The sequence below is a fragment of the Solanum stenotomum genome, chromosome 4 (assembly GCF_019186545.1).
Source record: "Solanum stenotomum isolate F172 chromosome 4, ASM1918654v1, whole genome shotgun sequence".
Taxonomy (NCBI): domain Eukaryota; kingdom Viridiplantae; phylum Streptophyta; class Magnoliopsida; order Solanales; family Solanaceae; genus Solanum; species Solanum stenotomum.
Window position 1 is genome coordinate 48,851,423 of NC_064285.1, and position 15,951 is coordinate 48,867,373.

Consider the following 15,951-nt stretch of genomic DNA (forward strand, 5'->3'; position numbering starts at 1 on the left):
TTAAGTCCAATTTAAGCTCCAATTCAACCAATTTTAAGACTCTTTAGTTGCATTGGTGCAATGAATATTTTAGTATTTATCTATCAATTTTTTTAAGACTTTTTAGTTGCATTGGGGCAATTGAATATTTTAGTATTTATCTATCCATTTTTTAAGACTCTTTAGCTGCATTGGTGCAATGAATTACTATTTACTTAATATCTTTTAGTATCTATCTATCTTCTTTTTTTTTTTTGTAAATTAAAATTTGTTTTTCGGGGATCAAAATAACTGAAAATATATTCAACTGTATTTTTCTATAGAATACATGTCGAGTGAGTAAACTTAAATATATATGTTTATTTAGTTTGTATAATGTTTGGTGACTTTCCACTTTAAAATCAAGAACTTATATTATTTTTTTGAGTTGAAATTCAAATTGTGGTGACAAAAGGTAAATAATAATATATTAACATTCTTGAGATTAAGCGGGTCAAATTGGGTGAATCATGACACAATTTGATTTACTTTACAAGTCCAATGCATTTTAGCCAAAGGTAATTCTAAGCGGATCATAACCTAATTCAATTTCTAATTCAACCTATTCTAATTTCTCCAATTTCAGTCCAACCAACCCATTTAACACGCCTAGTTGGAACCATATGCATCATCCTTTTACATATATTAGGCACTATCTCAATCTAGGGGATATATCGAGGACAAAAAAAAGGTTCACAGCCATTCAGATTGGCTGGAAAAGAGTAGTTTAAAAAAAATAATTTTTAAGTCAAATACTCCTAAAAGTTAAAAATGACTTAAAAGTAGATTTGACCAACTTTTAAGCTAATCCAAACAGCTCAATCTCCACACATCAAGGACTATTTTGGTCATTTTCTCTAAAGTTTAAACTAACTAATTTCAGCATTTAATACACATTGCTGAAACTAATCCGACTCCTTCAAGTTGAGATTCAAAGAAGTGGCATCTTCTTATTGGAATTACTTTTGCCGTCGTTTGTAATAATAGTGGTGGCCAAACAGTAAACAAAACATGCTTTGTACTCATTAAATGAAAGAGAGAAGAAAGGCTTAAAATGGGGGAAGGAAATACCATATTAATAAACAATAAATACTCTGTAAGCACAAGAAAGAAGTTATATGACAGAAGTAAACAGAGACCGTTTAAATCCAAACAGAGATTGTCCTTTTTCCAAATTTGGTCTGTGATTTTCTTTATTTCCGTATATGCACCTCAAACTTCTGTAGAGAAACATGAACAAGTGGAAACATGTCACCTATCATACCAGCCTTGTGGCGGCTGGCCTTACCCACCATTCATCAATTTGTCCAACACCACATTCAAATCAACTGACTGTCCATTCTCTGTCAGTCTCCGCACAGTTGCTCTTACTTGGTCTCTTGGAAATCCCATATTTGTCACTTTATCAACTACATCATCAATAGGAACTCTATTTCCAGTACGAGGAGAACTAGACCCACTACTAACTGCAGAAGCAGTAGGCAGCGCTTGAGGTAATATTCTTGCTGTGGGAAGTTGTGGGTAACCATTTCCACCACTCTGGCCCATTGAGGGTGAAGCAAGTTGCTGTGATTTCAACGGGTAACCACTGCCATACTGGACTGTGGACCCGCTATAAGGATAAGATTCACCAGGTTCAGTTGATGGGCCATATGCACTGGCAAATCCAGGACCCTGTCTGCTAGATGGGGGCTCAAACAGATTAGGGGGAGCTGCATAAAACTGATGGGACACAGGGGCTCCACTTGATGGATGAGAGGGAGATTGACTAGTGTTTGCTGGTGGATAGGTCTGCGATGCTATAAAATGTCTCTCCTCAGGATGATGGATCAATGGAGGTTGAGGTTGTGAGGGATTAACAGATGGAAGAGGCGGATGAGTTTGAGAAGGTGGAGGTGGCTGAGAGTACAATGATGAAGGGGAAGGCTGATACTGTTGATGTGGAGGTGGTGGGATAGAAGTCTGTCGCTGCTGATGTGGTGCAGACTGTTGGTACTGCTGACTAGAGTTTTCTGGTGCTTGACCAGATGATTGGAAGTAAGTTTCTCGTTGAGTGCCGGAAGGAATTGGATTATGGGGAAACTGGTCCTGAAGCTCAACTTGTGGTGGAATTTTCTGTTGCAGAGGGGGTGGTGGAGCATTTGGTGGAGGAAGAGGGGAAGGCGATTGAGCAAGCGCAACAGGAGGAAATTGTTGGTGAGATTGAAGAGGAGCAGATGCCCTATGATGCGCTGAGTCAACATGTGTAGTATTGTGGGTGTCTATTTCCTGCTCAAATTTTGGAACTTGCAATTTTGTGAGCTGCAGTTGAGTATCCATTATATCCTGTTTATTCTTTATGACCTGTACACCATCTTGCACCTACATGAAATTTATGTAACAAGAAAATAACATAGTTCACAAGGATTATACAAAAAGAAAAGGGAAGCAGCTAAAATTTTAATTTCGAATTTCATCTTCTCCTTTTCTTTTTTGTTTTTAGTCCAATTTCAATTTTTTTGTTACTTCTCAATCTGCTTTGACAGGTAACTGAAAATTTGATCTTGCCTAGTATAAAACAGAAATAGAAGCAAGGTCAAATAATTCTTCAAGCAATCACCAAATGAACATCATCATAAATTTTATTCAACATGCTATAGGCGTGATTCTCTCCTTCCAGAATAGGGAGCATCCAAGAATATCCTCTCTCCCAACTTCAGAAAATAAAAAGAATTCCAAAAAATCCATTCAGTTCTTAATAACATGTACCATTTTCAAATGCTGATATCTTTGTTTTTAGCAAAATCTTTAAAGTAATAGTTGTACTGCTATAGGCCAGGGCCCACCTAGAATATGAAGGGGCCAGTGCATAGATAGCCGATTTTGGGAAAACCTTTAAGCCTAACCGTGTATAAAAATTAGCAAGTTTATCCACTTTAGAACCAACTTCAGGCATACACAACTGAAATTGCAAAATTCATGTTTGAAAATTGGCAACAAACATCCTGACATATTTTCCTGAAGTTTGGCTTGCCATGACCAAACTTCCAACATTTTGCCTGAAGTTTGACTTGCCAAGGCCAAAAATCCGACAGTCGCGCCTGAAGTTTGGTTGCCAAGGCCAAACATGTATATCTGAAGGTTTTTTTTTTTTTTATGAAGTAAATGTAACATGTATATCTGAAGATTTGCTTAAGTTTAGACTACCAATCTTCATCCCTGACAATGTTTTCAAATGTTTCCAACAACACCCACTTGATTTAAACTAATTTTTTATATTTGAAATTCAAGATCCACTTCTTCAAGCTTAGAACAATGATGAATTTAGTGCTGAAAACACTTTACAGACTATGGATGCAAAGTTTTTAAAAGGCCCTAGATGGTGTTGCGCAATACATAATGACGCAACTCGGAAACAGGAACCATTGTAGCGATGCAAATTGAGAACAATTCACGAAACATCTCTATAGCTCAAAACCTAGAGAATTACTTCCGCCACCTAACATAATTAGAGAATTCTCTCCTTGCAAGACTGGATTGTATCAATAAGAGTATATTTATGCGGAGGGTATTTCTCTAAAAGAATGATACTGAAGATGACACAGTAATACAAAAAGGCAGAGTGCGAAATTCCTAAGATTAGTGTAATCAGCAAGCACGAGAAAACGATAAGCATATGAATAAGATAAGTGCAACTTTAATCAACGAAGGATCCCAAAAAATGCAGCCTACACTTGCCCAGCTGTACAGCAGTTCAGTTAAAGAACAAAGTAGGAAGAAACTGAATAGATGATACCTCTCTGAGAATATTTTCCACCAGTCTTAGTTTTCCATCAGTGTTCCCATGGTTATTATCGACAGACAACTTGAGTTCCACAACAAAAGCTTCAATCTGGCGACTTCTAGTTTCTAATTGTGATAGTCGAGCGCTCACACTCTCTATTGCATGTAGAAGATTATCAGCATACTTCTTCACAGTATGATCAATTTCAGATAACAAAGATGCATCAATAGTGCTCAAATCTTTTTCCACGATGAGTTTGGCTGGTTCTATTGAGTCAGGAGAACTATAATTCTGCATTGAATTAGAGAAATAACAATTACAGAATCCCTATTATTGACAGAATGTATGTATATTTCCAAAATCTGACCCAACAATGCATGTCAAACTCCAACTACAGGATTCAGCATAACACACATGAATAGCAAGAGAAATGAGAAACAGATAAAAACAAGAACACTAGTGCCACAAAAAATCCCACAATCAACTAGTGCAGATAGGAGGAGTACCTTGGACATGTACTAAGAGAAGCATAAACATAGTCTTCCCTTGCCGATGCTTTTCAAATTGAGAATCATATCATAGCAAAAGATAATTGGAAAATTAGAAAGATCAGTTGACCTACTTCCTCTCCTATGCATAAATAAAGGCCAAGTAAAAGCTTTGTTTTCATATACTAGTATCTTCTTTGATGCTTCTTCATCTAGATGTGCCAGAAAGAGAAAAATTTCAGTATACCTTGTTTTTTTTTTTTTAACAGGTACCAACTTTGTATTATAAACCAGTACTTGGGAAGCCCAAGTACTGAACCCTTTACAAAAGAAAGTGCAAAAGAGAAAATAACAAAAAACAAGGTGAAACAGGATACAATCCTAACATGAATCAGAAACATCCAGGATTCTCTGTATCTTCAGGATATGACTGTACACCAGAAACAAAATAGCAGAACACAGTTCAGCTTGATCTTCTGTATAGTGCTACTTCTGTTCTCAAAATATCTGGGATTCCTTTCTTTCCAGATGGTCCACCAAATACAGGCTGGAATTACCCTCCAGTTTCTTCTGCTCTTAGCCCCAACCCCAGCCTCCTCCCAGCTAAAAACAGTGTCAACAATCTTACTAGGCATTGTCCAGGAGATGCCCCTGAGATTTTGAGAAATCTTCCATAGCTGACCTGTGACTTCACATGCTAAAATAAATGCTTACAGTTTCAGCTTCAGTCCCACATAGACGACAGTTTAAAGCTAAGATAATGCCTCTTCATTAAGTTCTCATGTGTAAGCATAACAACCAAGTAAAGCAAGCAACCTTATGTGGTAACTTTACTTACCAGATGAGTTTCCATCCAAGGCCAGATAAAGTTTTGTGGCTCTGTAGTATTGACAATTTTATACCCTGAGTTCACTTTATATGGTCCCTTGGTGTGTCCAGTCCACAACTCCCCCTCTTGCAACCTCTAAGAAGTTTCAAGATGTTTAAAAAGTTCAGTTAATCTAGGTATTTCCCAGTCATTCATCAGTATCCTTAAGGTTAGCTCCCAACCTTGAGGTGACCACATCTCAGCCATCGTCTTACTCTGGTGTATATATGAACAAACAAATTGAAAAAATAAATTATGATAACGTGAAATATCAAATTTTTAGTGTCGCCTCTTCAAGAGAGGCTCATTGGCAAGGATAAGTATGCCTTAGAACCTTGACGACACAGAAGCGCACATAAAGCGAGGCGAATCGCTCAACAGGTTTTGAGCGTTGCTTTAGGGCTTAAGCGCGCCTTTGATAACATAACACGGCTCACACTTCTCCAAAACTGCATCTGATATCTCTTTGGATCTTGACTTTGCACCCAGTGGCATCCCAAGATAGACAATGGGTAATTGACCCACTTAACCTCCTAAAAAAGAAGACAAAAGCTCCAAATTAGGAACATACTTAATGGGATAAATATGGCTTTTCCTCCAGTTGATATGAAGACCTGAGGTTCCTTCAAAGGAAACCAGCCTGCATTGCTGGCTAATTCAGATTTCAGGAACTATAATAACTGATCTAGCTTCTCCCTTGAGAGACAGGATACTCATGTACCTACCATGGTCATTATACTTCCTCGTACCATAGATATTAGCCACTTGATCCTTTTTCCTCCATCTCCTCACCATGTTCTTTTGGTCATTTGAATCCTCCCTAAGAATAAAGCAGACCCATTCCATAATCTTCTTGCCGAGGGTTATCCTTCTCAACCCACTCAACCCAGATATTGTTGCATCATGCATGAGGTCCATTTGGTAATATCAAAAGACTTGAAACCAGCATTAGAGCATATTCTGTTTTCCCCCATGACAAAGACAGAGCTAATCAAGAGATAAAAAGGGAAGAGGTTTTTATCAATAATGACAATGTGGGTGGTTACTGTTGGCAGGAAGGAAAACAGGCTGATTCCGGTGAACCTACGCGGAAAGGAGATCTTCTACAGTCCTAGAAAGTAGGAGGGAGAAAAACTTTGGTAAACATGTGTGGGAGCATTCTACACATACATATCTATTATTTGTTGTCTAACGTTTTTCTGATTTCAGTATACTTTGTAGGTTGATTACATCCACAAATTTCCAGCAACTTGAGCAACTGTTTCCTTTAAAAAAAAACTTGAGAAAGGAAGGTAAGCCCCCCTTTGATAGTGCAGGATATCATCTAGAAAACAACCAACAAGGAGAAGTGGGACACACAAAATTGGAGAAGAAGGGAATGTGCCACATCCCCCTCCCCCTCCAAGCAAAAAAAAAAAAAACAGAAGCAAACCTAGGGTGTATACTTGAATCACATAAGGAAAGAAAATATAAGTAATCATATAGGGAAAGAAAAAAATAACTTACAGTCCAATAGTTTCTGGAGCAAACATTCTTTTTGATAAGGGTTTCAGGAGCAATCTTAAATGTTCACTTCTTCTAAGGGTTTAGCTTATAGTAGAACATTATGCACAGCAAGACATCAATAAGCAGGATGTGGCTTCCAACACCACCACTCAGTTAGACACTTCCTAAGAATTTAGAGTTCCATTTCCTTGTCCTACTGTTTACTGATTAAGCAGTTTAATATCCATAGCGCATATCCTAGTTCAGAATTACCTAATCAACATGAAGAGTATCTCAATAGGAATTTTCCTTGCCTTCGTTTAGCTTAGCGTTCATAAAAGAAAGATAATATTGCAATAAAAGATGTGAAAACGAAAATGTCATATCTAGACCACAAAATGTTTCCTGATATCCAACTCCAAGTCGTTATGGTAAGCCTATTGAACATCTGAAGCAGATAATATACCACTCACTACAGACCATATCTAACCTCTTCAAATTGCATCATTAAACAACAAGAGTCCAAGTTGGGACGTGCATGTGTTAACTGAATCCTACTGTACTGGATCCAAATGAAGCAGACAATCAATTAAGAGGATCCACCTGGCCAAACCCTACTGAAGGAAATGATATTGAGTCAACATACATGCAAAACAACACTAATCAACCACAAAGATTGCAACAACAACAACTAAATACCCAGTGGAATCCCAATAGTGGGACCAGTGTTATGAATGGCGAGTGCCCTTCGCCAAAGGCGATATGGCGAGGCAAGGCGAGCCATTCTCGCCATTCTACACTGAGGCATGGCGACATCAAAAAGGCGACCTAAGGCGACCAAAAGGAGACGTAAATGGCGGCGCCATTTTGGACTTTTAATTTTTAAAAAGATTTGACCTAATAATATTAGTCAAAATTAGGGTTTTTTTTCTATTTTCAAACTTTCAGTCGCGTTCTCCTTGCGATCTCTTCTCCACCTTCAGTCGATCGAGTTGCTGCTCCTCTTCCCCTCGCGTCTCTTCTCCTCCTTCATCACACAGTTGCTGCTCCTCTTCCCCTCGGCCTCGTGTCTCTTCTCCTCCTTCATCGCAGGAGTTGCTGCCAGGTGACCTCTTTTTTTTCTTCTTCTTTTCAGTTCTTCTTCTTGAGTTCTCTTCTTCAGTTCTTGTTCAGATTTCTTTTTCTCTGCTTTTTTCGTATCGTTTCTGTTGCTTCTTTCTTTTTGAGATACAGCTGCCTTCACTGCTCTGTTTTTTACCTCTGTTTTATTGTTCACATTTCACTCTACTGCCTATAAATTTTTTTTAAAAAAAAATTAATTCTTCTATAAATATTTATCCATTTGTCCATAAACAGTGAATTGACTGAATTCAATGGCGGATGCGAGCAAAAAGAGGGACATTGGATGGAATTATGGTACTCAAGGAGCAACGAAAGATTCGGTTAATTGTAACTTTTGTGGGAGTACTTTTAATGGTGGAATAACTCGACACAAGCAACATTTAGTGGGTGGTTTCAAGAATGTTAAACAATGTACAGCTTGTCCATCGGCGATTAGAGAAGAAGTAAGGGCTTATATGCAAAATAAAATCACTAATAATCCCAAATTTCAAGTGAGGCAGCCGGAAGAGTATATTGATATTGATGATGTTGATGATATGGATGAATATGCGGAAATGATGCCTCCCTCCAAAATTCCAAGGATATCTTCTAGTGGAGGTGCATCATCCACCGCGCGGAATGTGACGAAAGGCCCTATGAATCTCTATTTTCCGCAGAAATCAACACAAAAAGGAGGCTTTGAAAAAGGAGGAGGAATTGATGAAACAAAAAAAATTCTAAGAGAGTGTGCGGTAAGTGCTTTCGCAATATGGATGTATGATGCGGGGCTCCCTTTTAATTGTGTCAATCACAAATCATTTGATAAATTTATTGAGACAGTAGGACAACATGGCCCCGGAATGAAGCCTCCTACATTCCATGAAGTTAGAGTTACTCACCTAAAAAAAGAGGTGGAGAAAGTGGAAAAAGTTGTTGATGAGCATAAAGTGCAATGGACAAAGTTTGGATGTTCCATTATGATGGACAAATGAACGGCACGAAATGGTAAAATGATCTTCAATATTTTGGTGAGTTCTCCAATCGGTAGTGTATTTCTTGGTTCTATTGATGCTAGCAATGAATCTACCGATTCCACCAGAATGTACAAGTTGTTTGAAAGCACTATTGAAAGAATTGGACCAGAAAATGTTGTACAAATTATTACCTTTGTCAAAATGTTGTACAAATTGTCACTGATAATGCTAGTGAGAATGTTAAAGCGGGAAGCATGATGATGGGTGCGTACCCACACATTTATTGGACTCCATGTGCCGCTCATTGCATCAACTTGATGTTTGGTGACATATTCAAGGTTAAGCCATATGCTTCCGGTAATATCACTCTCCTATCCTTTAACTTTCTTTATAGTCAATATTTAATGCTTATTAGCTACAAATTACTATAATCTTACTTTAACAGTTTTTAAGAAGGCCATCAGAATCCATTCTTACATTAGTCAAAGGCCATTGTTGTTAAACTTGATGAGAAAATTCACCAAGGAAAGAAATTTGGTGAAACCGGCCAAGACAAGATTTGCAACGGCCTTCTTAACTTTGAGAGCTATGTACATACAAAGAAAAAACTTGAGAACTTTAGTCCTCTCAACCGAATGGACTTCAAGTAAATTTGCAAAGGAAACTTTGGGGAAAGAAGTTGCCAATCTTATTATTTTGCCCACTTTTGGGATGATGTTGTTCGAGCACTTACAGTTTGTGGCCCTTTGACAAAAGTGCTTCGTTTGGTGGATGGGGAGAAAAAACCACCAATTGGCTATATTTATGAAGCAATGGATAGAGCCAAAGAAACTATTGAACGGGGTTTTCGTGGAATTAAGAAGCAATATGAGAAAGTGTTTGAAATTATTGATGCAAGGTGGTCAGACCAACTCCATCGGCCTTTGCATGCTGCAGGCCATGTTTTGAACCCAGGATTGTATTATAAAGCTCAAGAAGAGGGAACTTTACTACAGAGTCTGTGGACTGAGTATTATGCATGTGTTGAGAAGATGATCCCTGATACAACAATACAAGATTTACTAGTCGCTGAGCTTCCTAGGTACAAAATGGCGGATGGACAATTTGGTTGTGGTCCGGCTAAAAGAGCTAGAGACACAAGGTCACCGGGTAAGTGAGTTGATTTAGCTCTTAAATTATTTGGCTTATTTATACTCATTAACCTTTAAATTTATTTTATTATAGTTGAATGGTGGTCACTATTTGGTAGTGAAACACCCAACTTGCTAAAGTTTGCCATGAAAGTATTAAGCCTAACTTGTAGCTCATCCGGATGTGAGCGAAATTGGAGTGTGTTTGAACACGTAAGTAAAAAAATTATATCTTAATTTCCATATTATATTATTATCAATATCTATTAGTTAATATCTATAACTTATGCGCAGATTCATTCCAAAAAGAGGAATAGACTTGCACTATTGCGTCTCAATGATCTAGTGTACATTAAGTACAATAGAACATTGAAACGTCGTTATGATGCTCGTGATCTCATTGATCCAATTCGCTTGGATAACATTGATGATTCAAATGAATGGTTAGTTGGATGCCCCGAAGATCAAGAAGATGAACTAGTATATGAGGATGATGATCTTACTTGGGGTAGCGTTGCTACGGCAATTGGAGCTGATGAGAGTATTCATCATCTTAGGGGACTTTCTTCAAGATCAAGAGCACTTGACAAGGGCAAAGGAGTAGAAACTACATCTACAAGTTCAACTTCAAGTAGGACTCGGACACTAATTGATGAAGACTACGTGGAGGAAGAAGATGAGGATCAATATAATGATGTAGAGGATGTTGATCTTCAAGAGTTGGATAGTTTTGAAGAAGAATAGACTTTTAGAGTTCTAGTATTGTCTTTTGAATTATTGGGTCTTTAAAGTTCTAGACTTCTAGTATCTACTTTTAGTTTTTGAATTGAAATATTTGCTAATATATGTTATTGCTATTGAGATTTTGGATATTTATATATGCAATTAAATATTTTTAATTTTTTGTATTAATTGGCGCCTCAATTCAAAAAGGCGAGCGCCTCGCCGCGTGGCGAGGCAGGCCCTTGTCGCCTTTTGTCGCCTCTCGCCGTCCAAAACACTGAGTGGGACCTTGGGAGAGTAGAGTGTACCACTATCGACCCTCATCTCAAGTGTAGCAAATCCAAGTAGAAAGAATAAGAAAACACAGCAACTAACAAAGGAAACTAGCCACAACCACAAAGATTGCAACAAATAGAGAAAAATCGAAGCTCACACCAACATAACAAGAAAATCAAAAGCAGGTGTTCATTGTGGGGTCAGATAGACAGATTGAAACGGTTAATTGAGATACTAATACAAGTATAGACATACATAAGCATGTAAAAAAGATAGACAGGAGCAATTACAGTGTTGGTTTTGGTATCAGCAGAATTCCAAGCCCTAGCTCCATCAACCTGAATCCAATCAATGTTATAATTGGGGAACGATTCAATTGGGCGAACAGGATGGTTTTCCCCTTTTACACCGCCGGTGATGTGATGTTGGTCGTCGTGAAGGTTGATGAAGTCATTGTTGCTGAGTGAGCTCGATAGATCCATGATCTGTTTATCCATATACTGCGACGTATTCATTCGATGCTCTGGTCACACTAGTGTTCGTCTGATTTTGGATTACCTCACCTCAAACTGAAGAAAACTATGGAGGTTTACCCTTTATTTATTCCACAATGATCGGAATTCGGAACACACACAAAAGTCATTAACGTTGCTCGCAAGTATAGGTGACAATTTCAATCACTCCATTTAACCTATACAATTCGCAACTAACACTTAGGGGTAATTATGTGAGTTGCGTTTTAAATTTGTATAAGGTAGTAATTTCAATTTCGACCTATTATACAAAATCTATTTTCTCTCTCCATAATTCTTTTACTTTATTTTCTCCTTAATTCACTCAACATAAATAGATTTGAAAATTTGAAAATTTCATTCTTTTTCTCTCAATTCGTGATTTCAGATTTTCAGGGCAACAATTGTGCGGTTTTGCATTTTTTATTTGCTTTGGTGGTTTCATTCTTCTTCGTTTGACTTGTATTTATATATGATGGTGATTTTCTTTGATTTTTCAGTTTTATCATCATATACAATTAATTCATTTTTGTTTAACTTTTTAAAGTTCTGATGGTTATATTTGTATAACTTCAAACAAATTTTTTAGATTTATGATATTTATATAATTTAGAAATTTGTATAATTTCAAACAACAGAGTAACCCAATGATCCAGCATGATCTCAGGGAGCTAGCACAAAGGGGGAGAAGGCTACCAGATGGAGTTTTTTGTTGAAAAATGGTTTACCCCACCTATATTTATAGTAGAAGCAGTTAATTTTGATAAGAATCAACCGTTGGTAGAACATCCAGGAATGTCTATATGTAATCTAGTTAATAGCTCACATAGATGTGAGAGGTTACATTCGAATGATGGCAGTACATCGGGCACTGTTGATGTAATGACGCTTATGTTTTAAGTTTATTAATATAACATCCTATTATTACCAAAAAAAAAGATCTACAGTTGTATTTATATTTGTATAATTTTAAAATTGTGTATAGTTAGCCTGATTGTATAGTTGTGCTCATATTTGTATAATTTTGAATTGTATATAGTTACCCTGATTGTATCATTGTACTCATATTTGTATAATTCTGAAACTGTCTACAGTTACCACAATTGTATATTTGTCCTTGTATAATTCCAAAATTGTATATAGTTACCATAATTGTTTATTTGTATATATTTTGTTTAATGTTTGGGATTTGTTTCTGATTATTTCACTTTTGACATGATTTGTTAGGGAGCAAACAAGCTCCAATTAATGCCCCTGATAAGCAATGTTAATACAAATATTGGTATAATGGAATAATATTCGTATAATAGATGACTTACGCAAGTGTCTGCCTGAAGATGCATTCAATCATTTTTGCGCAACAATTTATACAAATCAAATTGGTACTTACCAGCTTATACAAATACGTACAAATATAGCTTAATTATATTATTATAAATATATCTTCTTCTTACTTATTCAATTCAAATACAATTGAAAATCGTTCTTCCACCAGAACATCAATTATCAATGGATTCATTATGAAAATTTCGAAGTGAATACAAATCAAATAATATACAATTTTGACCAAATCTTCAATAAACATTGTTACAAATACAATTTCAACAAATTACATAACTCATCTATAAGTAATTTGATTTGATTGATTCAGAACACAAAAAAAGGAAGTGAATTCATTGAATCATGTTCAATTTGTATAATCAACAAAGAAACTAATTGATTTTTTTTAGTTACATACGTCGATTTCATAAACCAGAAAGAATCGTGTTGTTAATATAGAGGAAGTCATATTTGGTATGAAACCCTAATGAGATACTATTCTGTTATTTATGGAACTGTTTACCATTTTAATCGAGATTGCCTCTCATTTTAATAAAATAAAATTGAATTCTGAAATGTATAAATTCATAAAAACATGTGAATTATACAAAAGAGAATGCCCATAACAACTAAAATTGTAGCTACAACCCGTAATTATGCAATCTCTAGCTAAGGAGCCTAATTAAATTTTATATAGTAGCTATTTGCGAAATTTACTTTATCCTTATGGGACCACGACCCAAATATTTTACTTGAGATACTCCTTGTTTGCACGGACCAGTGGTTCTTTTGTTCTTCTTTTTTGTCTTGTCAGTTATGTCTTTGTACTTCAAGTTATTATTTTTATCTTATCATTTATTGACTTTGTACTTTAATCGAAAAAGGATCATATTTCCCCTTGTATTTTTACAAAAAGGTTATATTTGCCCTTATCATACTTTTTTGACTTATTTGCCTCTGTCATACAACTTTAGGCACATATTTATCCTTAGACTATTAAGTTTCACGTTTTCACTTTTATCATCCTACATGGTGTTATATATATAATCTGCTTAAAATCTCCTCCTAATTTAATTAAGAAAAAAGGAAAAATATACCCCCGAACTATCGTAAATGGTATCTAAATATCTTTCGTTATACTTTTGGGACACTGATGTCCTTACCGTCCAAATTTTGGGACATATATAACCTTTCTAGTAACGGCGGGATCTAAAAACGCCTACCCAAAAACCACCCAGATTTATTAAAACCCACAAACAAATTATAACCCAAAATCATCTACTCTTTTATCCACCCATTTTAATTCTCAATTCCATTATAAACAGACCCACATGATTTTTTGTTAGCAAATGCAATTTCATAAACTCATTTTGATCCTATAAACAGACCTAAAATAATTTTTGTTAGCAAATGTCAGATGAATTTTTGTTATAGTTAGATTTATAAAAATAATTTATGATACTTCACTATAAACACTTTTTTTCTCCTAAAACTTTGGTAGCAATGGAGCACGTCAAATTATTTGACCCCCAAGTTGTGGTTGTGGTTGAGGAGAAGAAAGAATTCTTTGATCTCCATTATAAATTCTTTTAAATTATTTTTTAAAAGCTAAATATAATAGTCACATTTTTAGCATTACTATGAATTTCATTGAATACTACATCAAATTATTTCTTTTCCTCAATCACAACTGGTGCTTCTGCTGCTCGACCAGGGGCATTGACGATAGCTGCGGATCCGAAGATGCGGCTGAAACTCCAAGCTTGACTACCTTCTTCGGTGCTTCAATAGTGGTAAGAGGGCAGACGAAAGTTGCTCGGTAGTGGTGGAGTTTGGGAGTGCGAATGGGGAGTTCTAGGGTTTTGGTGGGGAAGAAAATTGATGCTTTTTAATTTGGATTTGGTGGAGAAGATGATAAGTGTTTAGAGAAGTTTTGGGTTGTAATTTGGGTGGGCTTTTTAATTAATCTGGGCGGGTCTTTTATTTATGGATTGAAATTTCATAAATTTTGGATAGACGTTTTAGATTGCGACACGTGTCCCGCTATTAGTAGAAAGGTTATATAAGTCCCAAAATTTGGACGGTAAGGACATCAGTGTCCAAAAAGTATAACGAAAGGTATTTAGATACCATTTACGATAGTTCGGGGGTATATTTGTCCTTTTATACCCAATCAATATTATAACCACCAATTTAACAAATAAAACTTCCAATCTGTAGACGAAAATATTATGATTCAATGTAATCCAACATGATTCAATTAGGCATACACATAAGAAAATAATAATCAGTTTTCCAATCCGATTCAACTCCAACTCAATCCCAAATAAGGTGAGATCTACTATATGAACCATTTGTATCATGCTCTAATTATTTTTTTAAGAAAAAATCTGGTAACCAAAAATTTTATGGACAATCGTGCGATAAACGTCATCAAATTTCTTTCCAAGATAAACTGCATCAACGATTATTCCATAGGATAGCAGGGCTTGAAATGGTACCATCACCTGAACAATAACAAATAAAATAATTTAATAAATCAGTAACCATTAATTATTCTTAACATATATCCAATTACTAAAATCAAGAATGTAAAAAAATGTTCTAATACAAAAAACCTCATAGTCTTCATTGTATTTCCACATAGTAAGACTGTAAACGAATCCATTTATAATTCATCATTTTTCAATCGGTTAGAGTTGAGGTCCCTCCATAATATTGATTGGACATAATAATTAAATTAGGAGGAAATTTTAAGTGAACTAAATATATTTAAGTAGGATGATAGAAGTGGTGATATGAAACTTAATAGTCTAGGGATAAATATGTGTCCAAAGTTGGATGACACGAACAAATTAACCAAAAAAGTATGACAAAGGGCAACTATAACTGTTGTGATGTAAAGTAGGTGACATTAGTGTTAATAGTTAGTTAGTAACAAAAAGGGCAATTTAGTCTATCAAGAAGAGTTAGTTATAACTAACTCAATGCACTGTTATCAAAGTAGTTACAAGGATAGCTCTATAAATAGCTACTCTCCATTGTATTTTTGCTTTAAGCCGATATATGAAATCTTCTCCTCTCTTCTTCTTCTTTCTCATTCTCTTCTCTAAATCTTTCATTCATGATTGAGTTTCTTTAGTTTACGATCATGGTATCAGAGCTTTGTGCTTCAGTCTGATTAGGAGCTGAAGTTGGTATTGTTCAAATAATCAATTATATGATTCATCGTTCATGGAAGTGTGTTAAAGGTGGTCACAGATCGTAGTTTGAGATAAGGCTGGAATTTATAT

The 15,951-nt window shown here is 35.8% G+C and overlaps 1 protein-coding gene across 1 annotated transcript; it reads right to left on the bottom strand.

Moving 5' to 3' along the window:
* Positions 1-1,073: 1,073 nt before the first annotated feature.
* On the bottom strand, positions 1,074-11,620 carry LOC125862271 (uncharacterized). Its single transcript, XM_049542310.1, has 3 exons — positions 11,117-11,620; positions 3,794-4,072; positions 1,074-2,379 (listed from the first exon to the last, which is right to left on the bottom strand). Exons 1-3 carry the CDS (start codon positions 11,339-11,341, stop codon positions 1,303-1,305), a joined length of 1,581 nt encoding a protein of 526 aa, XP_049398267.1. The 5' UTR covers positions 11,342-11,620; the 3' UTR covers positions 1,074-1,302.
* Between the last annotated feature and the right edge of the window lie 4,331 nt (positions 11,621-15,951).